The sequence below is a fragment of the Lupinus angustifolius genome, chromosome LG18 (genome assembly GCF_001865875.1).
Source record: "Lupinus angustifolius cultivar Tanjil chromosome LG18, LupAngTanjil_v1.0, whole genome shotgun sequence".
Taxonomy (NCBI): Eukaryota; Viridiplantae; Streptophyta; class Magnoliopsida; order Fabales; family Fabaceae; genus Lupinus; species Lupinus angustifolius.
Genome location: NC_032026.1, coordinates 899,225 through 924,451, shown reverse-complemented (window position 1 = coordinate 924,451; position 25,227 = coordinate 899,225). Strand labels below are relative to the sequence as shown.

General features: G+C 32.2%; 3 protein-coding genes across 6 annotated transcripts; 1 reads left to right on the top strand and 2 right to left on the bottom strand.

The window, feature by feature from the left end:
- LOC109333503 lies at nt 1,849-6,637 on the bottom strand. Of its 2 annotated transcripts, none has more exons than XM_019569019.1 (5): nt 6,533-6,637; nt 4,073-4,148; nt 3,417-3,580; nt 2,754-2,823; nt 1,849-2,280 (listed from the first exon to the last, which is right to left on the bottom strand). In XM_019569019.1, the coding sequence occupies exons 2-5, from the start codon at nt 4,116-4,118 to the stop codon at nt 2,084-2,086; spliced, it is 477 nt and encodes a 158-aa protein (XP_019424564.1). In that variant the 5' UTR covers nt 4,119-4,148; nt 6,533-6,637; the 3' UTR covers nt 1,849-2,083. The 2 variants fall into 2 exon arrangements, with proteins under 2 accessions (XP_019424564.1, XP_019424563.1); XM_019569018.1 differs by having other exon boundaries at nt 4,073-4,165; nt 6,533-6,636.
- Nucleotides 13,048-15,948, top strand: LOC109332349 (naringenin,2-oxoglutarate 3-dioxygenase-like). The gene is made up of 3 exons (XM_019567303.1): nt 13,048-13,461; nt 14,378-14,806; nt 15,507-15,948. Exons 1-3 carry the CDS (start codon nt 13,099-13,101, stop codon nt 15,810-15,812), a joined length of 1,098 nt encoding a protein of 365 aa, XP_019422848.1. The 5' UTR covers nt 13,048-13,098; the 3' UTR covers nt 15,813-15,948.
- LOC109333266 (TSL-kinase interacting protein 1-like) lies at nt 16,621-24,966 on the bottom strand. 3 transcript variants are annotated; one of them, XM_019568660.1, is made up of 14 exons: nt 24,813-24,966; nt 24,359-24,546; nt 24,153-24,238; nt 24,022-24,069; nt 23,777-23,886; nt 20,739-20,823; nt 20,367-20,640; nt 20,076-20,210; nt 19,821-19,972; nt 19,473-19,711; nt 18,409-18,769; nt 17,695-18,087; nt 17,487-17,627; nt 16,621-17,076 (listed from the first exon to the last, which is right to left on the bottom strand). In XM_019568660.1, exons 2-14 carry the CDS (start codon nt 24,486-24,488, stop codon nt 16,849-16,851), a joined length of 2,382 nt encoding a protein of 793 aa, XP_019424205.1. In that variant the 5' UTR covers nt 24,489-24,546; nt 24,813-24,966; the 3' UTR covers nt 16,621-16,848. The 3 variants fall into 3 exon arrangements, with proteins under 3 accessions (XP_019424205.1, XP_019424207.1, XP_019424206.1); XM_019568662.1 differs by having other exon boundaries at nt 17,487-17,615; nt 17,728-18,087; XM_019568661.1 differs by having other exon boundaries at nt 17,487-17,615; nt 24,813-24,965.

Below are 25,227 nucleotides of genomic sequence, written 5' to 3'. Positions count from 1 at the left end.
TCGCTCTTTAAGACGTTTCGTGGCACTGCCCAAAATGTGCAAGCAGACTATCAATCACGCCGTCCTCTCAGGACAATTATAAATGACACAAAATAGTCTCTCCAATGTGGGACTTGAGACTTGTTTCAAAACTTTTCTATGTGGAACATGAGAGTTTTTTAAATTTTACACCCAAAAGTTTTCACTAATAGTTTTAAACAAAGTTCCACCATATTGTTTATCATTGGCCAATTAGAATTTGTTACATATATTTAATTAATTAGAATTTATGTACATATAGCATTTTTATCATATACATATATTTCATGAACTTATAGTTTTGATATTAAAAAACTTGTAATTTGTAGGAGTTGTAGTTTTAATGTATATACCTATCTTTATTGTATCACTTTGCTAAAAAACTTATAATTTTTTAGCAAAGAATAAAAGCTAAAAAATCAAATTAAGCAAAATTGAGTTTTCTCATTCTCTTTTGTGTCTAAGAAATAAACATGTGAAACCATGTTACTCTTGTCTTTGAAAATTTTGCATAAAGACAAAAAAAACAGACATTAACTAAGGTCATACAAAAAAAAAATTCAAAAATAAGGACCTCAGATTTAGTTTTATGTTTGAATATTAATTGAACACATTTCAACTATCATGACCAAACAAATGATTCTCTTAGCACCACTCATGTAATAATCATTATTCCAAAACTTTCTTTGAGCTGTTTAATAGTATAAAGTGGGACATGAAGAGATTGAGGTACAGCATCTTGTTTTCAATAGCTCCTTATACCAATTTAATTAATTGTAAGTAGGTGAAATTTTTGTGTGGATGGTTTTTTTAGATACTACCAATGATATCATTTCACTCTATGCGTAATGAACTAATCACTTTCAGGATGCATGGTTGTCCCTCCTAACAATATCACTCTCATGAATCGAAGATTTGATATTTTGGTTATCCTGAGATCTAGCGATACCTTACACCACTTGTTGGTGTTTGAATGGTTAAAGAAGGAACCATCGGCACTTATTTTTGAGGCAGTAAATGCATCCAAATGTATTTGAATTTACTTCTATGCTTTTGTGTTTCACTTGAATCAAATATAATTATGACATAGTCTTGCATGCAATATATTAAAATCAAACAAAATGTAACTAGAAAATGGATTATTTCTCATTATGAAAGTGCCTGTTAATTACATCTTTCAAAGTTTAAGTTTTTCTAAAAGCAAAATGTAATTCCATATTTCAATTCCAACAAAAATAATAGCATGAGAATCTTTCAGCAACATTTCTTATCATCATCAATTATATATGTTTTAAACATTACATGTTCATATGATTTACCAATTAGATCAACCTTATAAGGCATGACCAAGTGACTTATCATTTAAATCGATATCAGAAATCATGACCATAAACGGGTATTAAAGTCATTTATCATTGGCTTCAGAACCATAAAATATATTTATAAGATGAATCGGCTTCAGAAATCATAACCATAAATGGGTATTAAAGTCATTTATCAATGGTTTCAGAACCATGAAATATATTTATAAGATGGTCTTAAGCTTTCAATTCCCCCCAAAAAAAAATAAACTCGCAAATAGACCTTAAATGACCAATGAAATCATAATCGATATAAGAAAAACTTAATAAAAAAAATGGAGTCATGAACCATAAAAATATAAGAACTACATTCATTATGCCAATGATATCTATGACAACTATTTTGCTTGTGCTAGGAGCATTTTCTACTGTATATGCACAAGTAAAAGGTGGCAGTAGAAAACTCCATCATAGCATCATACTAATTTTTAGCATTGTTATGTAAAAAAACATTACTAGATACTCATTATTATGCTAAATATATATTTCTTCCATGGTAAATGTAGCACAGTTTTAAATGTATATGGTACCCAAAGCATGTTGAAAAATATCAGGACTCCAAGTTTAAGTGAAGAGTTTAATAGTACAAAATTCTGGTTGTATACATCATCTCAATGAAGCACAGTAATCATAGTATGCATGATGAATACAGCAGCAAAAGCTTCAAGCAAAGCCTGCATTTGTCCCAGCCAACTCCTCAGTCCTCACCTTCTTCGGTCATCATTGTATGTGTCTTCGGTTTCCTTGTCCTTTAAGAAGCCGAGAAAAGCAAGAAACCCAAAAAAGAAGAATCCACCAGACCAGTTGCCACCACCTCCACCACCCCCACCGCCACCATCACCATCATCACGAGGTGGAAGTCCACTATCACCATCATCTAGTTGTGGAGATTTCTCCTTGCCTGAAAGTCACATTAAACCATGGCAAGACATTTATAACATGCTTTGGAAGAGTCTTACAGTGATGTATGAAGTAGAGTATTAGACATATTTCATAATGGTTTTAAGAGCAACTAAGATAAAATAGATTTAGTTAGAAAATCTGGAATGAGAAAAAACAAACACTTTTACAACAGTACTATGTCATAAGCACACTTAAAAAAAAAAAAAGATGACGTAAATCGTAATTGTGACAATTAACTATTTCAGTAGTGACTGTTATGCAGTTCTTAGTTTTCCCTTCTGAGAGAAGAAAGTTAGTTTTAGAAGGGGGGCGATAGAATCTTATTATTGGTTAAAATATACTAAACATTCTGTCAAATCGAATCGAACCCAACAACAGATGACAAAAGCAACGATGGGGAAGTTCCGGCTGAAGGGAAACAAACTAACATAGGTTAATTAGAAAATTAAACTTTCAGCCATCAACAATTACCAGGAACATGAGTAATAGTAGGAGCCTGGCGAGTAACAGTTTGAGTTTGCTCTGCGCCACATCTTGCATTCTGCATGTATAGGAAGAGATCAATGAAGGGAGAGTTCATAAAGGAAATATATACACGCACATATATTATTTTCTTCATATCACATATCATGTGTGTTCAACTATAAGAGATCAACACCGCAAAAATTTCCTCATTAAACCCCTCAAATGTTTTATTTTATTTTATAATAGTTTGTGTTTGTATAGTGTTCTACCATAGTAAGTATAGTATAACAATGGGGAAAATAATAGCATGAGAAGTATCTGATGGGTAAGTAACTGCAAGAGAACTCATTAAGCTTAAAGGTTTCACAATGGAGACACCAGAAACATGGAAAACACTTACACACCAAAACACAATCACAATCACAATGGATTAACAGTAATATATGGCATTTAAAACCTTCATTTAAGTTCCCTCACAAGGTAGAAAGCAGTATGCCACAAGTCAAAAAGCAATGAACATATGCGTTACGGTTTACAGTTCAGAACGAAAATACGAAATACATAAAGTTGACAAGAATGCTACATTCAAAGTTAGGATTTGGAACTGGAAAATATCACAATGTTGAGAAAAGAAGGAAAGCATCAAAGATAAAAGAATAAAGAACATACCAAAGCTGCAGCACATATTACTGTTGCAGACTGAGTTCTTGTACCAAACATAAACGATGTGCAACCAAGTCTCAGTGATTTTGAGTTATCAAGTTCCGGTAATCGTCTAGTTAAGTTAGATGTAGCAACAATATTCTCTTGAATGCAGTGACCACCTCTTCTCACTGTTCACAAAAAAAAAATCATTTTACTATTATGACATTCTTAAAATTTATTTTTGCTTCCAATTTCTTCTGTAACAAATAAAAAGTTGAATACGTCAAGATGGCTTAGCATGAAATTCCTTTGCAGTGAGATAAAAGACTTCGGATCAAACCCTTCCGACATTTAGCAGGGAGGGAAAGAAAACAGAGAAGGAAGAGGGTGGACAATGCATGCATCAAATTCGTTGCCAGGCAGGTAAATTGACAATTAACCAAGATTGCTCAATCGAGATTTCCAGTCATGTCACCACAGCTAGGAAGTTAGTTCTGTTGTCAAGATTTTACATGTTCACTTATGAATAATGTTCCGAGGATTCCTGAGGGCAGGAATTGGATGCTGATGCAAAATAAAAGTGGCAAGCAACAATAATTTTCCCAAACTAACAGTTCCTACATCGGAGGATGATGACTCGTTTTAATTTACAGAACAAAAAGATCAAATTTATCATTTACCTGGTGGTAAAGTGGGCAAAGATGCAACTGCACTTGTAAGCAACATTGATATGCAAAGAGGAGGCAAATAAATGGCCTGAAAGTGGGATTTTTCTTTAGAAACAAATAATAAAAAAGTTAAATGAAAGTCAACAACAACAACGCCTTAATCCCACTAGTTGGGGTCGGCTAAAATATCGTCAAGCATTTTGGTTGCAACTGCTATTCAAAGGGCAAAAAAGTTGTGCAACAATGGATGCCAAGAAAAAATCAGCCCACCAATCTAGGATCCCCATACCTATGTATATGGCCGCTAACATATTTAGATGATGAGCGTAAAAGAGGAAGCAAAATCTTAAGCCAAGACTCAATACTTGCCATAGAGTGCAGATTAGATATCGATTTATCAATTGTCATATACTTTTCACATTCATATAAAGACCGTAGTAGTTAATCCCGAATAGCAGCATGGAGCGACCAACCCCAAAAACACTATAGTGGAATAGTGCATAGCGGGATGGTCACTGCATTAAAAATAGCCAACATAACAAAAAGTAATAAATATGTAGGCATACATATGTCACACGACTTTATAAATTATCTCTTATTACATGTATATAGTTAGTATCAAGGTTATCAAATCAAGATTTGACTTGTGATTGGAAGACCTATTTTTTGAAACGTGAATCAAATCGAATCATGACCGGGGTAAGATATATGAAAAATAAATAAAAGCTACAAAATAATAACCAGGTCCAATAAATAAATAAAAGACAACTTTTAGAATTTAAAATTGATTAACAACTAGAATAAGCAGTGAAGGGTAATTTCATCCCTTTCCTAGTTTCCCCTTAATAAAAATTGCATGAAAAAGCCCTAAATTCAACATTTCATAACCAGGTCATGGGGATACAACCCATTTTATATGCGGATCTGGCTGCCAGTTTGAAGATAAAAAAGGATGAAACCCTAAAGCTACCATTTCAAGAACCGTGTCTCCGTTTGTGCACACAGCCGAACAGAATCATGCAAGGGGTCTCACAATTGTGATTCACAGCAATCTTATTATATTCACCATTTTCAGATGCGATTCAGCTTCGATTTTGATTCAGAAGCACTCCTGCACCTCTGGCAAGCAGAACCATGCTGTATTGCAGGATTGGTGTGATAACTATACTAACTTTATACATGGTTAAAAATTTATAATTGCATATTAATAATAATATGATAAATATATTGTTTGACATAATGGCATAACACTAATAGATAAGTATTTAGAAAATCATGACAGAATATATAATAACTAGTAATTAATGCCAATTGCCAAGCCCAGAGAATCGAGAACTTTAGCGGCACAGAGAAGAGGCACTATCTCAATTGGGAAGTGGTCGATCGAGAAATTTGAGAATTCCTCAATTTTCTGGTGAGGATATCTATGGGTGGGTTAACAGAGTAGGGAGATAATTCCACTGGAAAGGTGTGAATAGCGGGAGAAGATTCAAGTTGCTATGTTGGCTACGGAGGGAAAGGCTTTAACATGGGACCAATAGTGGGAGTGTTGCACTCCAAACCCTAAGGGAGAAGATTTTCGATCAAAAGTAATCCGAAGGTTTCAACCTGCAATGATGCAGAACCCATTCGAATTGCTACTGAGCCTCAAAACAAACAACTTATGTGGAAGATTACAGAGAGCAGTTTGAGTTGTATGCTAGCCCTCTCAAAGGGCCTTACCTGGATTACTCAAAAGGAACTTTATGAATGGGTTGAAAGATTCGATAAGTGGTGAGTTGAAGTTGCATCAATCAGGAACCGTATCGAAATTGATTGATCATGCTCAGAGAATTATGATAAGAATGCAATATTGAGCTCAACCAGAAACTATCCTCAAACTAACACAGTAACATGGGAGGTATAATCTAAAACCTTCTAATTAAACTAGAACTAAAAGGGTTAATTAAGGGAATATCTCTAATAGTTCGAAAAGTCTCGGCCTAGTCATATCTGTAGAAATAAACAGCTCCATAAATTTATATTAAAAACAAGGAATTCAGAGATGAAAATAAGGGTAAAAACCCATAAGTATTGATGTATAGCATTTCTGGATTAACTTCCAAAAAGTTCGTAAATTTTCGAGCTTCCCACAATTTCATATATCTTGTGCCCCTTAGTGATTGAAATAGGGTTACCAACCATGACCCATGATCAAAGCAAATGCATTGAAGAAGATAATCATGAACATGGGCATGAAGATAATTAAAAGATTTTGGGGTTTTCTTTGTTTAACTTGAAAGTGGTGTAAAAGAAAAAGGGGTGAATCAAAATTGAACCTTTAAACTAAACCTAGAAGAATGAAATGGACAAAGTTGAAACTAGAACAAAATGAAAAAGATAAAATTGCAGACATTGAAGAAGATAACAAAAAGAAACTAATAAGAGAAGTGAAATAAAAGAAGAGAATATAATGAAAATGAAATTGAGAACCTGAAAATAGAAGATAGGGCAAGGTTGAAGAAAGAACAAATATGCTATGGTTCCTTCTCTTGAAGAAGAGGAATTGGGAATTAGAAACAAAATCTATGATAAGAAGTGTTTTTCTCTGTTTTTTTTATTACCTTTCAATTTTTATCTTTTTTCTGAATTTAAAAATGGATATGCAAAGGAAATTTTGCATTTTATTATGTTTACCTCGGATTTTTTTGTATGACTAAGAAAATTTTATCATATTTCGAGTAAAGAAAATTAGTCTCCTTGAAAACATGTGACTGCATATTCTAACAAGTATTATTGTCAGGAATTAAAACTTTAATTTTGTGGATCCAGTGACCTTTCAGGGTTCGTAGTTGTTTCCAACAATATTACTCTCAGGAATCGAACTTTCAATTCAATAGTTGATCCAGTGAACTTACACCATTAATGAAGGCGCTAATATTTCTACTAGATGATGTGCCCCTTAATTTCTAATCTCAATTTTAAAAAGATTTTGTTCATGAAATTCAAAATATCATCTGATTCTATAATCATACGTTTCTGTGTCATAGAATCTATTTTTTTCTATTGTTAAAGGGACTCAATATTCATGTGCTCTAATTTTTAATTTAACTCTCTTATGTTTAGGAAATCCTAGCATAGACATTTCTTTAAAAAAATTATAAAGTAATATTTTTTTATATTTAGTCAATGTTTTATCAAATTCACATATGTCAAAATGTATTAAATCGAAAGATTTGGATTCTCTACTTAGAAACTTATGTGACCATAGTTGTGATTAACTACAAAAATCACATTTCTTAAAATCAATCAAGAAATATTAGCAATTAATCATAAATTACTTTTATTTATTATATGTCAGCCCTAATAGTTTGGAAAAACTCAAACTCATTAAGGAGACAATCGAAAATAATATTTTTTTCATTTTCGGAGTATACATATTTTTTAAAATCAAATTTTTTAGAGAGCAATTCCACATTTCATTTATAGCAACAACATTAGTATGAGAATTTTCGAGGAACACTATTTTATCATTACTATAGAGGATCTTATAAGTCATTACTATGTGATTTACAATTTAGGTTGATCTAAGAAATTATGACCATGAATATAATTCCATATTTCATTTCTATCAATAATAGTAATATGAGAATCTCTCAACTAACGGTTTCTTATCATCAACAATTATTTATATATTGAACATAAGATGATTATATGATTTATTAATTAGGTCGATCTCAGAAGTCATGACTACGTCACTCATCATTTAGGTCAATTTCAGAAATCATGGCTACAAATGACAATTCAATCAAGTTAACTTGTGAGACAGGGTTTAGTCTAATCCATACACTTCTATATGATATAATTTATCATATTTGCAACAAAGAAACAGTTCACTAGAGCCATTTCTAATAGGGGAGGATGTTGCTTTCCATTTTAGTTAATAGCCTAAGGATTCCAATTCCAATTGTTAATTCCATTTCTAATAGGAGGGAAATAAAATGAAAAACTTCGAAATCACGAAATATAGTGTAATATGTATCTGAAATTTTTCTTTTCATTCCCCCCTAAAACTCAAGTCACAAACTGACCCTGAAGGTCCGAGCAACTCTATAAGTCAATCAGTTTAGTCCAAAATAGGTATCTAGATAATCAATTTGTTCACTTGGTGAGGACTAAGTTCACACTTTGATGGAGTAAGGGGTGTTTTTCCATCTTTGAAGACATTAGTGAAGAGTGGTTACACCTTTTCATTCCATTTTGTTATGTTGTATATAGTCTATATCAAATGCTACTATAGTTTGTGAATTGGAATACTTATGGGCTTGAAACCAATCATTCTATTGCAAAGTGGGTGATGTAGTATTGATTGTGGATGCAAATTGCATAATCAACATCTTCTATTATAAGACACTTTGTGCAAGTGCACAAGTCTCATAATATACCCTATAGATTATCACCAATGCCCCTTGGGTTCATTGCTCTTATAAGAATACTTTTTGTTACTTAATATTGAGGATTTTGGTGCAATTGAGATTAAACTTCTTGCATTTTCCAATGTTTTGGTGAAAAGCATTTGGGACGAAATAGTTTGCTTCTTACAATTGATGTTCAACATGTTGTGTGGTGTTTTTGCTTCATTTTCATTGGTGCGAAACAACTTATGAGATTAAATTTGGAACAGACATTGAATGCATGTTTATTATCTTTATGTATCTTAACTCTTCAAGTATGCTACATATTTATACTTTTCTAGGTTAAATTTGTTGTTGTTTGAAAATCCAAGGCTCATAATTTAAATTCTTTTACCCTTTTCACTTATAAGAGCAAAGCAATAACTTAGTGGAGATTGGATGAGTACAAATTGCAATAATCATAGTTATGCTTCCAAATTACAATGTAACATGTCATTATCTCTTTGATTGGTATTCTATATATTAAGATGGTGGAAATGAAACCCTTTTTCATTGAGTTTAATATTTATACACTAAAAATTTATTGACAATCAATATATTATCTACCTTATATTTGTATTATTTTTTTGACGAATCACATGAATGATATATTGACAAAGTATAATATTTATACAATATCGGTGCAAACATTTTTTTTCTATTTCTGATTTCCCCTCACAAATCAATTCTCATATTTTGCAGGCGTCAAACTCGGATAATGGTGCCTGTGCAACCTGTCAATGTTGCATAATGTTGAAGTCATTAGTAAATTTATTGTTGCTAGCGTAGTTTTGCTGAGTTATGGTTTGATTTTCTAACATGTTCTGAATAGACTCATTATATTTGAATAAAGACATGTAACCACTTTAGTGGCATTGTATTTTTTGTTTTGAAAAGCTATATGATTACTATAAGTATTTTTTCTAAATACGGTGCATTTTGGTTGTATCAGTATTGTGATTATTCTAATTTGCCTTATTCTGAAAAGAAAAAAAATGTATGCACCGATAGCATAAATTTTTTTATATAATGTATATCATCAATCATTTATATTTAATCATTATGAACTCCAAGATAAAAGTAATACAAATAAATAAGAGATGAGTATTATATGTTTATACTAACACACCATATAATATTGTACATTTCACAATACTCCTATTCCAACTTCTTCGTCAAATATGTATTGATTTTTTTTGTTTCCCACCACATGTATCCTTGTACTGGAGGCAATCCTGTTCAAGCTGGGAACATCTATAGGTATGTGGGACTAACTCCTTCAGTAGACATTTTTTTCATTCACAAGACTCAAACCCGAGACCTTATTTAAGGGGAATCAAACATGTATCGATTGGAATTGTGTTTATCAATAAGTTTGGCAACTTGGGCTGCTCTATTTATGTACGTGTAATAACTATTTAAATTAAAGTGAGCACAAGTATAGTTGTTTATGAAGAGAAAAAACATGAAATATTATGCTCTATTTATTTTAAATATGGGTAAGATGGGATTATAGATTGCCCACTACACGATTAAAAAATAATAAAAATAATATAAAATATTATATTACATTTTCTTATATTACTTATTAAGATCATAATTGATGGATAGCTTGTCCAGTCCGTTAGAAATACTCGTGGACATTTTGGGTTAATGGAAAGATTTTTTATGTCATGCCCATTCAATAACTACTAGTGGACTAGCTTATGGACATAGCTCAAATTGTCAATGATAATATACATAGTATAAAAAAATTGGAAAAGTCTATAAAAACACCCTAAATTTTCTATCTTTTACAAATAGGCACCATATACTATTTTCTTTTATCCTTAAACTTTAAATATAGGTGAAATTGGTCCATACATAAATATAACGTGAAATTAAAAGCAATAAATTTTTTAATGAATGCACTTTTTTAATCTCGGCTATTAATTTTTTTATATATATATAACAATATTACTGTGTAAATCACTTTTAACTCTATAATTTACTTAATTTCTTTCTTCTCAATCAATTTTGTATTTTGATGATATTTTTTCCTGGATATCAACGTTTGCTAACAAGTATTGTTGTATTTCTTTTATTATGAGTTTGATTGCAGCAATTTCTTTATTATCTATGAGTAATTTAACAATATTTATATAGGAGCCAAATTCACCAAATTATACATTTTAAAGAATAATTATAAAGAAAAAATAGTTTATAGTACCTACTTATAAAAAACACAAAATTTAGGAACCTTCACTTTTCCCAAAAAAAAATTTGGTAGATATCTTAACATACTAAAAAGGTTTTTTACAACTCTCTAACACAAACTACATAGTGAATTTTATAAATGTAAATCTCATTGATTTCAAACTCGAACATGTATGTACTTTACAACCAGTTCAGAGACAGAAGACCATGATCTTGCTGTTTAATTTTAGGCATATGACATAAGAAGAATTAATTTGCATTTAACTTGTTTATAATGGTAAGAAACTTTTTTCAATTGTTAAAGTTGTTAGTTGATTTCAATTTGTTAATTGTAATATTGTTTTCGTTAATTGATTAAGAGCTTAATTAATCGTTTAACTAATTAGTTATTGTAATATATAAAGGATGATTCCCTTATTTTTTGTAACTCAATTCAATATAAAAAGTTTTCATTTTCTCATTCATGATTCTTTCATATTTCTTGATTCATCATAAAGTTTTCTTTTCCATGAATTTTACCACATTTTAACACCAACCGTGCCCAAAATCATTTTGTCTAGTGATGGGGTTAAATGTGACTACTTAATTGGGTGTAATATTTTGTTATATTTGAATGTACTTTTATCTCTACCAAACATTCATTCCCCTTTTATTTCCACATGATCAATAAGTTTGAAATATTTATTTTCACCTATCAAGGCACATATATAACACAAACACTATTGAATGGTTCTGGAAGGGGAGCACATTTATTATCCTATAATTTATATAATCAATTATAATTAGTTAAAGAAAATATATTTAAATTTAAATTTGTTTTTAAACATTTTTCTAGCTGATCATAATTGATAGCACATAGAGTAACACAGTATTTCGAACAAAAGATGTGGATTGTCCATCTACCTAGACGTAGTTATTTAAATAACAAAGAAGGAGATCCATTTGAAGTGGAATTGATAATGAAACTTGAATGGAAGATTGCAATTGATTTGCAAATTGAAATTGTCATGTGGGACCCATACATCTTTGGTTTTTGAAGCAAAATTTGTGGAAAGAAATCTTGCACAACATAAAGATGTAGAAAAAAAGGTGTATCTACTGACAGTGTATGAATTTTATATACTATCATTGTATTATTATCATTAATTTTTTACTATTATTAACTTTTAAAAAAGGTAATCAAATGAACGATAAATAATAAAATATATATGTATAAATCTTTATACTATTAGGGTATACATTTAACGCTCAAAGATATAAGTGGTAGATAGAATATGATTTGATTTGATAAGGCAGAAAGAAAGTGTTACAGCGTGGCATTATGCAAGTTTCTCTTATTGGATAAGAAAATATTAAATATTCAATGGCTTAATAATTTAATAAGTTACCTTTCAGATGGGTGGGTTTTGAAACATAAATTCTTCACTTTATAATTTTTTACTTTTTCTGTTACCAAATCACCATTTTTTTTAATTGCCAAATCACCGCTTAAAAACAAAATATAAATGTCATATTTCGGAAAATAAACAAGAGTTAATAGAATAATTTTATTAATGGAATATTCATAATACCATTAAGGTAGAAATAGGTTATTCCGACCAAAGCAATAACATGAACAATTGAATACATGATTCATATAGCACTTACATGTTTTTTTAAGGACATGTAACACTTAATTTATGTTTGAATATATAAGTTTACTTATTATACAAAAAAATATGCAACCATAATTACATAACAACAATTACTCATTTCATTCTCTTATGTTTTTTAACCTTATCACTTTGGTTCCTTAAAAAATAAAAAAACTCAAAATGGTTCCAAAAAATTTAAATGATGGTTAAATTAGTCCCTTTTCGAGTCATCATGTGTAGTAAAACATGCTAAAAAGAACTAATTCTATATCATTTAAATTTGTGGGGATTAGTTTGTGCTTCTCAATTTTTTAGGGACCAAATTGGTAAGATCAAAAAAACATGAGAGATTGAAATGAATATTTCAAGAAATAACCATACAAAAATCATATGAAGTATCCTTATAAGTTATATCTCCTAAAAAGATGTTTTCAAAATTTAATACACTAACTTGTTCTAGAAATAACATTTACTAAAACATCTTCATAGTATAAAACCTTGAGGAGAAAGTTTGATAGTGGTTTGATTGACAAGAGATGGGACCACATAGGATTGTTTGGTTTGGTAGCTATGTCAACATTTTGAATGGTTGAAACTTGAAAGTGCTTTCAATCACGATTTGAATTGGAGAGTTAAGTTGTAGGGTTGTAGCTGCCAGTCTCCTACCCCTAAAATTGTCTACTTATATAACACAACCTTATCAACCATTCTAACATCACTTTACACACCAAACAACAAACAAAAACAAAAACAAATCACAAAAACTTCAACCCTAATGGCACCCGTTCGAACTCTTGTCGGCCTTGTTGAGGAAAAGATCCTAGAATCTAGTTTTATTCGGGATGAGGATGAGCGTCCTAAAGTTGCTTATAACGATTTTAGTAATGAGATTCCAATCATTTCGCTAGCTGGAATAGACGATGTTGATGGACGTAGACCTGAAATTTGTAAGAAAATTGTGGATGCTTTTGAGAATTGGGGTATCTTTCAAGTTGTTGATCATGGCGTAGATATTAAACTTATATCTGAAATGACTCGTCTAGCTAAAGAGTTCTTTGCTTTATCATCTGAGGAGAAGCTTCGCTTTGATATGTCTGGTGGCAAAAAGGGTGGTTTCATTGTCTCTAGCCATCTACAAGTAACACATTCTCTTTACATCAAATTGTGTATATACATTTTTCCAAACTCATATTAATCCACTAGCATTGTTACCCATGCAATGCATGGGTGGCAAAATATTTATTACTTCAAAACTTAATATCTAAAATTAAATTACTTAAGAAAAAATAATATGAACATGAATATAGAGAATATAATACTACTTAGAATAAATATATGAAAAGTGATAAAAAATAATTATATATAATATACATATCACTTACTTTTGGAGTAAGTGGATTACCTCTCATAATATATATTATTTGTAATGTCTAATGTGTGCTTATCTATGAACATTATCATTCCCATGTTGAACATAAAATTATAATATTGTAATTTTAGCATGTTTAATGTACTTAGTTTGATAGAAATGGGAATCTTGTGAAAATGGAATGAAAATGAAACCAAAAAAAAATCTCATAAGTTCATTACCAGTAGAGAATAAAAATGCAAAACACCTAACATGTATAAAATAAAATAAAAAGAAGGATTTGAACACATTGAAAATCTTACATTGATAAACACCAAAAAAAAAATTTAAATGCTTATCTACCACTTCTTCATGTATATTTGTGATTATATTCATCAAGCACACCCATTTTAATTCCTATATATGAAAAACCTGAAAGAAAATCATTTTGGTTTTGTTTGCATAATGTGAATAGGATTTGATTTCACAAACTACTATGATTTTTCTTTTAATATTCATTGCTATTTTAAAATATATCTATCGACACTATAAGAGTTTCTTACCGTTTCATTATATTATCAATCATTATTGTCTTTCGTTTAAATATAAGTAAATGAATAATAGATAATATATAGGCTATAGATCGTATATAAATCTTTAAACCGAAAATATATACATTTTACAACTTGATTGATTTCATATGTAGGGAGAAGCAGTGAGAAATTGGAGAGAGATAATGACATATTTCTCATACCCAATAAAACAAAGAGATTATTCAAGGTGGCCAAACAAGCCAATTGGATGGAGAAATGTGACAGAACAATACAGTGAAGAGTTAATGAGTTTATCATGCAAATTATTGCAAGTGTTATCTGAAGCAATGGGTTTAGATAAAGAAGCTGTAACAAAAGCATGCATTGAAATGGACCAAAAAGTTGTTGTGAATTATTACCCAAAATGTCCACAACCTGATCTAACATTAGGGCTTAAGAGACACACAGATCCTGGTACAATAACATTGTTGCTTCAAGATAATGTTGGTGGACTTCAAGCTACTAGGGATAATGGAAACACATGGATTACTGTTCAGCCTCTTGAAGGTGCTTTTGTTGTTAATCTTGGAGATCATGGTCATGTGAGTATGCAATGCATTCTTTTTTAATCTTTATCGTCTGAGTTTTAGCATTATTCGTCATTCGTATTTAATTATCATTGACTATTCTAGAAAAGTATTTCAAATGAATAATCGATGATATAATGATTATATAGAAATCTTTATACTGACATTGCATATATGTATATATTATAAGTGACATGTCTAGTTTTGTTTGTGTATAACTTCTAGTATATAATTTCTTATATAAAAAAAATTGTCTATAAAAATAACCATCATATCTAATTTTTCTTCTTACCTAACCATATATTTACACCTTATCTCACCCCTCTCTTTTCCTTTCTTCTCACATTAGAAAATGTTTGTTTTATACCCAAAATGGGATGAAAACATTGTATATGAGAGATAATGTGAAAAGTGGAGAGATAAAAAATAAAATAAATTGTGAAAAGTAAAGAGCTTAGACTTTAGAAATATATGAGTCTATCACATCACTGATCATATAGAATATACACATTTTATCTCATATCCTATCCTATATCTATATTTTTTGAGGTCGATGAATGAAATAAAAATAACAATAGCAATGAATGTTTCAAAATTTAACCGACATAACATGTTTTCATTGAAGCAAGACATCATAGAAGACACGATTTGAGACAAAGAATGTATATTCCAATTTTTATTTTATGATTTATTATTGATGATTGTTTGAATGCAGTATTTGAGTAATGGGAGGTTCAAGAATGCTGATCATCAAGCAGTGGTGAACTCAAACTCTAGCCGTTTATCCATTGCAACATTTCAAAATCCAGCACCAGAAGCAACAGTGTACCCTTTGAAGGTTAGAGAAGGAGAGAAGCCAGTGCTTGATGAACCAATGACATTTGCAGAAATGTATAGAAAGAAAATGAATAGAGATCTTGAAATGGGAATGATGAAGAAGTTGGCTAAGGAAATTCAATTTCAGGAATTGAAGAAGAATGCTAAAGTTGAAGCTAAACGTTTGGATCAGATTCTTGCTTAGATTTCAAATATTATTGTCACTTTCCAATTAGTGTTTTTGCATTTTCAAAAGAATCACCATTAGATTCAACCACACATGTTTCTGTAAACCATATTATTATCTGTTTGAAATGAAAATAAGTGTCAATGTTGCCTTATTGTTATGGTCACTCATTACTACAATATCATTTGAAAATTAATCTTGAATTAAAATTTATGTTTCTACTAATATGTGTTATTTTTTTTTGTCAGCAATGACAAACATTTATCTCATTGAAAATAAATTACACTCTATAAAAAAATAAGTTATTGGAAATTCTTAATGTGTTGGTTGTTTCTCATTAATGATAAAGAAGATGATATAAATTGCTGAATATAAAAGACTTCACATAATTTGCTATACAATAACAATCAAGCCTTTATTCTACAGAATTCGGAAAGTTCTTACAAATGTGCTATGATTTAAGATATTCACAAATGTCATGGAATATGATGGTTGTTTGAGATTATTATAATCATTCCTAAAGGGGGAAAAAAGTGAATCTACATCATAATTTTTCTACATCATAATTTTTCTACATTCATACATATCAGTATCTAAAGTGGGAACTAAACTTCTTCCTTAAAATATCAAACTCCAATTTTAATTCCAAACAAAGCCATCATCAATAAAGGAAAGAATGAGATAAATAGAACAATAAAGAAGAAAAAAGAAAAGTCCATTAGTTTTGAAGAAGAATAAAACAAAACAAAACAAATCATGTGGTTGCAAAGTTGCATGACTTTTATTTTAAAATACACTGTATATAAAAGAAAAGGGACAAGTTCTCTTTTAAGTATAAAAAAAAAGACATTTCTACATAATCTGACAATCATTTTTTGTACAAGGGGACAAGACCCAAATTAGAAAACATTTACAGGAAGAATTGCAGTGACTAAAACCAGTTCTTCATCACACCTCAAGTCAGTTTTAAGACCAAATGTTATTCTTAACAACCTTCAACCAGAAAAGTTCATGCTGGAAAACATTACCATGATCCAATTATATGTTTTGACCATCAGATGCTGCTTCCAATTTTAAAATCTGAAAGAGCGGCGGTTTCTCGAGCCTCGACTATTGATGGTGCTTCCTTCTTGTCAATTCCAAAAAAAGAGCAATTCTGGAATGCATCCAGGCTGCTAGCTATCAAGCGATTCAGACCACTAAGACTATCACCTAAAATTAGATCCTCGCTATGGTACTTAGTTGATGGTATATCCAAATCCAATGGTCCCAAAGAATCAGGCTGCAATATGATAGAGAAGAAACATGGGGTGGGGTGGGAAGTAAAGTTAGATGTGCATTATGTACTTCCAAAACAATGTCAATAAGAATGTGCAAATTAGCAAAAATAACAGTTTGAAAGTTTTAAATTCATAGATTCATTATTTTGAGTCAGTTCATAGTTGACTTATGACAAAGCATTATGGCTTCGCTCGATCCGAGCAGTTGACTTCATCTAGTGAGACTAAGGCTTGGTTGTTGTTGTAGTGATAGTTCAAAGTGATGGCAAGTTGAGAGGATTAAATAAACAAAAAAACATTTGGGATAATTCACTATGAAAGCTTTCTCCTCGGACTTTTTGCAGCTAGTGAAACTTATATAACTACAAAGAGGCCAACTATTTGACAGACTGGTGTGTAGAAAGAAACATACCCAATATATATCTGCAAGCGCATTGAAATCCTTTGGTAAATGATCCTGGATATCTGCATCAGACTCAGAACTATCCATAGGCTCTGCTTGAGCAACATCATCCACAAGTCTCTCTTTTTCAAGTGACAGCTGCCGTAAAAACTATGAAAATTAAATCTCTGTTTCACTTTGCAAGCTACGCTTAGATAACAAAATTAAGAAATACTACCTCAGCCAATTTCTCGGAGCTTCTTCTAGTAACCTTCTCAGATTTTAATGAGGCAAAGGGAGACAAACAAGGACCATCTTCCTGAGGAACAGGATTCCTTTTAAATAAGAAAGCATCACATGTTTCTTCAGCATCCCAGATGGAAGGCATATGAGTTGGTTGTCCCATTTTGTCTTGATGTCTAGATATGTGAGCAGCAATAACAGCATCAAAAGAATCACTACAAAATGGAATCTGCTGAAGACCATTACAATTCTCAGCTATAGGAGGATCAATGCAGTTGCCGAGATCCTGGGACACTCCTGAAAGTAGATCCCCAACACTAATGTTGGTAAGGCTGTCAGCCCACTCACCGGCTGACTGTCCTGTTCCACTGCTTGGTTTCAACTCAACCTAAATACATACAAAGAACTTAAAGCTTAAATAATGGCATTATAAATATAGATGTCAGTAATTATACATTATGTAACTTAATGAACCAAACAAAATCAGTTGGTTAAAGCATACAATTCAAAAACTTAAAGCAACCTTTAATGAGAACATAGCAATATAAAAGAGGAGGGGATAAGTTCAAGATTCCAATGTGAAATAACAAAATGATAACATGACGTAAAATAAGGTGACACTTTAAGGTCCTGTTACACGAAAGATGAAAATCTACAGTAACACCTTAGGGCTAATAAAAGTAAGCAAGAAATAGAGGATGACAATTACCATCTTTTCCGATTGTCTAGTCAAAGTTCCATCCCGGACACCTTCTCCATGCCATGATAAATTGATTGTAGGATCACAAGATTCCTTACTACTTGTATTCAGGTAAACACTGTCATCTTTAGTATTAGGCAAATCAGTTGAAGTAGTGGTAAGAGCACAGTTTCTGATCATGGATGTTCCTCGATCTTCAGAAAGCTCCATGCAATGATTATTAGATGATTGCATAAGGAGTGATGCTGGATTTACAGTCTGACCCTTGGTAATATCAACATTAATGTTGGTCTGACCAAGCATGCAGCCGGATGCTACAGGCAATTGCCTATTAAATAATCCAAGCTCGGTATTGGAAAACCAACCGTACCTTCAAAAGAAATATAAAGATGACCAAATTCAAATCTAGATACAGTAGAGCAAAAGGGTCCTACAATAGGTTGAAGAAAGTATATGCTGTGGCTTCTCTCAGTGGAGGAAAAAAAAGAGGGATTTGAATTTGTTCAGTTTTCACGTTCTTAGAAATATATCAACTTCCTTCATGAAAATTTGCTCTCAATTGAAACCAATGAGTGGAAAGATAGGACTTCAAGTTTATTCATATTTCATTTGTATTGATTATTTATTATCTCTCTTTTAGACTTGTAGCTTTATACTAATAGACAACCAAATTTTACTCATACAAGCACACTTCAAGCTGGTCTATTTTCTCTAGCATTTTTTTTCCTAATTTCATTTTTAATTTGTTATGTTTGTACTACAACAATAAAGAACTCAAAAGTCAAAGTACATAACAAATATCATCATATTCAATAACCTCCCACACCTTATGTATGGAATCCCAGAATTTTAATTGGGATCTATAACTCTGTGTTTAAAACTATTTTCTATCTTTTTCCCTCATGTGATTTAACAATTCAGTCAATAACTAAAAACATGAATCGACAATGCTCTTTATCTAAACAATAAGACTAAGAACATCAAAATTAAATAAGCCCATTGCATATCTTACAAGTTACTGTCTAGTTACTTCATACATAACAATGAAATCAAGCAACATAGAAAAGAGGTACCTCAAACGAAAAATGGCTGGACTTCCAATCATTGAGTATATATCTGCTGCAGAAAGAGTAGACTCTTGTGTCCATCTCTGATAATTAACCAAGTTTTCTCTTTGAATACCATAAGGAAAAAGCACTAATTCTCCAATTGCTATGCTCGAGCTGCCCCATTTACGGTTTAGATGTTCTAAAATTGATGATATCTTCTTTCGATTACTAAGTGTAAGCTCCAGGTATGGATTATGCTTATCCTAGGGCAGAAAAAGAAGGAGCAAAACAAAATGCATGAATATACAATTGTTTCCAAAAACACTTTTTCATTGCTACAAAATATACTTGTTGGTTTTCTTTCATGCTCACCATTTCCAAGGCTCTTCGAGTAGGTTCATCAATTGGGAATAACTGGAGCTTAAGTTTCATACTGTTCTGTACATTGTTATCAACAAAGTGATTTTGTGGAAATGTAGGCAAAGAGAGCAGGACATGATCAACAGGACCAGAACACTTTTCTCCTGGAAGAGACATGGAAAAATCATTTTCAAGTGGCAGCAAATTTCTAGAAAGTCCTTTAGGGAGGGAGCAAGGATCAGATAAAACTATCAATATGATGACTACCTGGACCCTCCTGGTCGTGTTCAGCCTCTTTAACAATGGCAGCTCGCTCCAAATGCTCAGCAGCATCTGCAACTAAGGAAACACCAGCTATTGCAGCCTTCTCCCATTTTTTATATGCAGCTGTTGTGATCATACCTGATAGAGACAGACATAACTAATTCATTATTATGAAAGAAATAACAAAAATAATGATGTATGCAAATTTAGTTTACATATATAGCATCATGAGTTAAAAATTAGTTTAAAGCAGAAAGCTTGAAAAAGATCTTAGAGGGAAATGAAAGAGAATACCAGATTTCTTTCGTTGTCTTGAAGGTTTCATGATAATTGAGTCTCCCTTAGTGTTGCTACGGTTAACACCAATGTTTGCATTGCGCTTCACTGATGGTTTTGACGGTCCTAGTTTTAAAATATTTTGACTGTCAACAAGAACCATGTTAACTGCACCAGCATCATTTTCTGATAATCTACTTTGATTTGAGGCTATGTTAGGAGCAGGAGAGTTCTTCCCTGGCAAAGACCTCTTTCTTACGTTCTTCTTCCGGTCCTTCGAAAGTTGGTGCTCCTTCATTGCAACAAGAATATGTCAGCTCCAGCAAATACCAAAGATATCACAATAACAAAGCAAAATTCCCAGACAAAATGAAATAGTCTTTAACTAACCAAGGCTTCTACAAATATTTTGAATCTCCGGGGCTTTAGGTGAAGCTTTGAAGCTTTGCAGCTATACTTTTCTAATAAAGACCACCTGTGACAGGTCAGATAATTTGAGAGGACAGCATCTCTATCATTCCATATGAAATTTGTAATTGATAAAATTCCTAGAACTATAGTACTATATCCAAATTTCTATTCCAGAGACTATTATATAAAGATAAAATCAGAAACCAATTAATTCTCTTTTAAAGCATACATTCTTCAGCACATTCCCCCGTATTTTCAAAGCATTATGGTCTCGGATGCAGATAACCTGGTAAAAGTCCTAATATACTTTTCAGTCATTAGATAAGGTTCAACTGAAGCAAGTGAAATGTATGCAGAATGTAATAATCAATCTTCAATTAAGAGTTTCAGATATTTTAGGAATCACTTAGGACTTTGAGACTCATAATTTTATGTATGAACTACAGCGATTGACTTATTAATGGATCCTAACAATTTTCATCCTCAAATCAAATGTCATTTACGAGTCAAAACAGGGTCCAGCCTACTAAAAAGGGTCCAAAAAGATTTTTATGTGCTAGAAGCAGATTAGTGAAGAATGTCATCCCTTAATATTCCCTAACAATCAAAGGTGTTTATCCCTATTATTAGAGAATAAGGAAAAGTTGAAGAAACAAAATAGTAATCATTAGGAAAGGGACAAGTATCGCTGTTAGTAAGTTAGTTAGCTATTAGGAGGTAGTTTGCTATGCACATCTCCTCCTATAGTTTCAAACCTAATGTTTTTACTATTCCTAATTCTAACAGCATTTCATCCTATTTTCTATGGCATTGTAGGTTGGGTCATGCCCATGAGGCAGTTGTAAACCATGTTCTCGCTCATTGTAATATCTCTATTCTGATAAAACTGTTCTAGATTAATAGAAAACAGTGCAAAATGTAATAAGGGTTAAGAGTTAATTATCTTAGTGTAGAGTTAGTAAGACACATAGATAGCTTGTTTTCCAAGCTATCTCATCTACTCTAGCTATAAATACCTCTTCCCTCATCTTTTGTAACTAACTTTTGATCAATAAAAACCAGAGAGTTAGTTTCTCTCTTCTCTGCTCCTCTCTCTCTTTTCTCTTTCTTACATGGTATCACACTAGCTAGCTATGGCCGCTGCTACCACTAGGACCTCTCCTCTTTCTCCACCACTCTCACTTCTCATGCTTCACCATTACAGGCAGTTTCTTCTCCTTTGGCGCTTCCACTTCCATCAATGAAGTTTAACATAGAATAATTTTATTGTTTGGCGCCATTTTATGCTAGCAACACTAACTTCCAACCATGCAAATCGTTTTGTTCTTGGGCTCTTGGCACTGAAATTCCTCATCGTTTTCTCGGTGATGATGATAGACTCATCAATCATGTTAATCTTGCCTATCTAGGTTGAGAGGAACAGGATGGATCCTTTTTTCCTGGATTCTGAATTCTCTCTCTGCATTCCTTCTGCCACACTCCAACTAAAGCTACGGGTAGGAAATTAAGGTATCAACTGTGTTCCATCTCTCAAGGTTTTAGCACAATTTCAGAGTATTTCATGAAGATCAAGGTTTTAGTTTATGTTCTTATCTTCATAGGTTCTCCAATCACAACTTCTGAGCATATTGATTATATTTTTGTACAGCTTGTTGTTATGGTAAAGCTCGTAGATTACACTCTCCAGCTTCCTCTAGTATCCATACTAATGCATTTGACTTGTTATATCTAGATCTTTGGAGATCTGCACCTGTTTCCTGCTGATGCCCATACTAAAAACTCTTGGATCTATCTTCTTAAGCAAAAGTCAGGTACCGTTACTGTCTTTCAGCATTTTATCCAAATAGATCACACAGTATTTAATAAAGTTGTTAAGGCTATTCAGAGTGATTGGGGAGGAGAATTCAGACCCTTAACCAATTTCTTAACCTCTCTACAGTGGAGAAAAACAGACATACAGTGGAAACAGGGTTTGCATAACTAGTCATGCATGTCTACCCTTGTCTTTTTGAGAATATGCTTTCACCATTGCCGTTTTTCTTATAAATAGGTTACCTTTTACAACCCTAAACAATAAATCTCCTCACTTTCTACTCTTTGGCAACATTCCTGATTACACTACTTTTAAGAGTTTTTGGTTGTGCATGTTTCCCTCTCCTTAGACCCTATAATAGTCATAAACTAGAATATAGGTCCACTGAGTGAACTTTTCTAGGCTACTCATCTACTCACAGTGGATATAAATGTCTGTCAAAAGATGGAAAGTTATACATTTCTAAGGACGTAATGAAAAGTTATAATCTGCCTCCTTTCATCCCACCTTCTACTAACCATTCTCCTATAACTCATACTTCTCCATCATTTCCTAGTTCTTCTATTTCACATCGTCCACCATACCTCACACTTTTCCTTCCTTTAGAGAGCAAAGTACTTCATTAACATCCCCACCTTGTGAAATCTCTCATTATCCTTCCAATGCTCTCCATGCTAACACTATTCCTATCACTTCTACTACTTCTTCCAACACCATGCTCTCCCCACCATATACTTCGCATACTGCTCTTCCGTCTTCTTCTTCTAGTACTTCTTTTTCTGCACCTCATACCACTGGTTCAATTCCTCAATCTCACTCAACTCATACTATAACAGGAAGTCAATCTCAGGTGTCTGTCTATTTGTTGGACCTAATATGATAATCAGGCGGTCTAAGAAATAACAAACCATTTCCAGGTCTCATTCTCACTAGGACTTTTTTCAGTTAAATTATGAGAATTATGCCAGAACTGTTGAATGGATTAGGTCAGACAAAGTGAGCAAAGAGGTCGGAAAAACAATTAAAGCAAGTCCCGTGACCAAATTTCAGTTATAACTTATATCATTGGATGAACATGTAATGAAAGACTAATAATTGGAGTAAGATAAATTCTTAAACCTGTGTAAAATGATACACCCCTATGTATGTGTATGTATCTATATAACTCATTTAGTAAACTAACACTCTGAGTAAATTATGTTACCAACGAAGCATTGCAGCATTAGTATCTTTCGAGTTTTTGGCATCCAAGCACAATCCTGGGCCAAGAAGCTTGTTCATCCTTCGTACCAGTCGATAGTAATAATGTCTGACCTGCAAGTGACCAAACAGAAAAGGGATAAGAAAAGAAAAACAGAGTCATGATAATATTGGGAATAAAACTCAAACATATCGTGAGATACAAATATGGTCAAACAATAATAGAAAAAAATGCCATGTAGCAGTCACCTGATCCTTGTTTTTACTTTGCACGCGGCAAGTGATTTTCTCAAAATTCTACATTCAAGGAAGATGCAATAAGCAATTATTACAGAAGCAACAGAAACAAACATACAAAATATCAACAACGAAAAACATACCTTCCCAACATGTCGTAAAGCAGTGAAGAAGCTTTCCTCCTCTTGACGAGTCCAAGCAGCCCACTGCCTAGTCGGTTTTTTCAGAACTATAATCAACAAGCAAGATTTAAACCTTTTAACCTCACTTCATAACAATCACACGCATCAAACATCAAGCTCCATCAACATGTAAAACAAAAAAACCCGAATGAAGGGCAAGAGCTGACCTGGTTGCTGAGGAATCACAGCATTCGTAAGAGATAAAGAAACACCAACATCCTCCTTTTGAGTTGAAACAACAGTCTCTGGATAAATTTGAGTATTTAAATCAAGCGAGTTTTTCGCCTCAACCTGCATCTTTTCTTTCTTATATGCTCATGCTAATCAAATTCAAATACACCAATGGTTCAATTCCCTGTTAAAAATTGAAAAAGTGAAAATTATTCAGGAATCAGAAATCATAATAGTTAAATATAGGTATGTCTCACAACTCAAAATGCAGCTTAACAGGCACAAAATTCAATTCATACTCCTAAACGTTTTGCACATAAGATAATAATTCACAAACAGTTAATTGATAATAAAACAAAATGTTAAAGATTCGTTGAAATTGATGTAAGGCTAAGACAGATATAACAAAATTAACATCAAATTTAATCATGGCGAGACGAAATAGCGTGCCTAATCAGACGATATTTTTCGAATTGAAGAATTGCATAAGCGAATCAAGAAAGGAATTGAGAGGTGATATGAGTGAAGGAATGAAGGGAAATTGAATTTGTGCAAACCCTAAATCGATGAGAGAAGAAGATTAGAGAGGAAGCAAGATGGAAGTTGTTTTTTTATCGACACAATTCATTTTTAATTATCATTTATTTCAGAGCCGATTAACTCTTAAATAATAATACAAATGAACGGCTTATAGATAGAGTGTAAAATCTATATATTGACAGCGTAAAGATTTACACACATACATTTCATCATTCACCGTTCATTTTGATGACATTTTCCTTAAAAGTCAACAATAATTAAACATTAATGATGGATGATATAATGACAGTGATGTAAGGCCTACTAGATTCCGAGGTTTGACCCG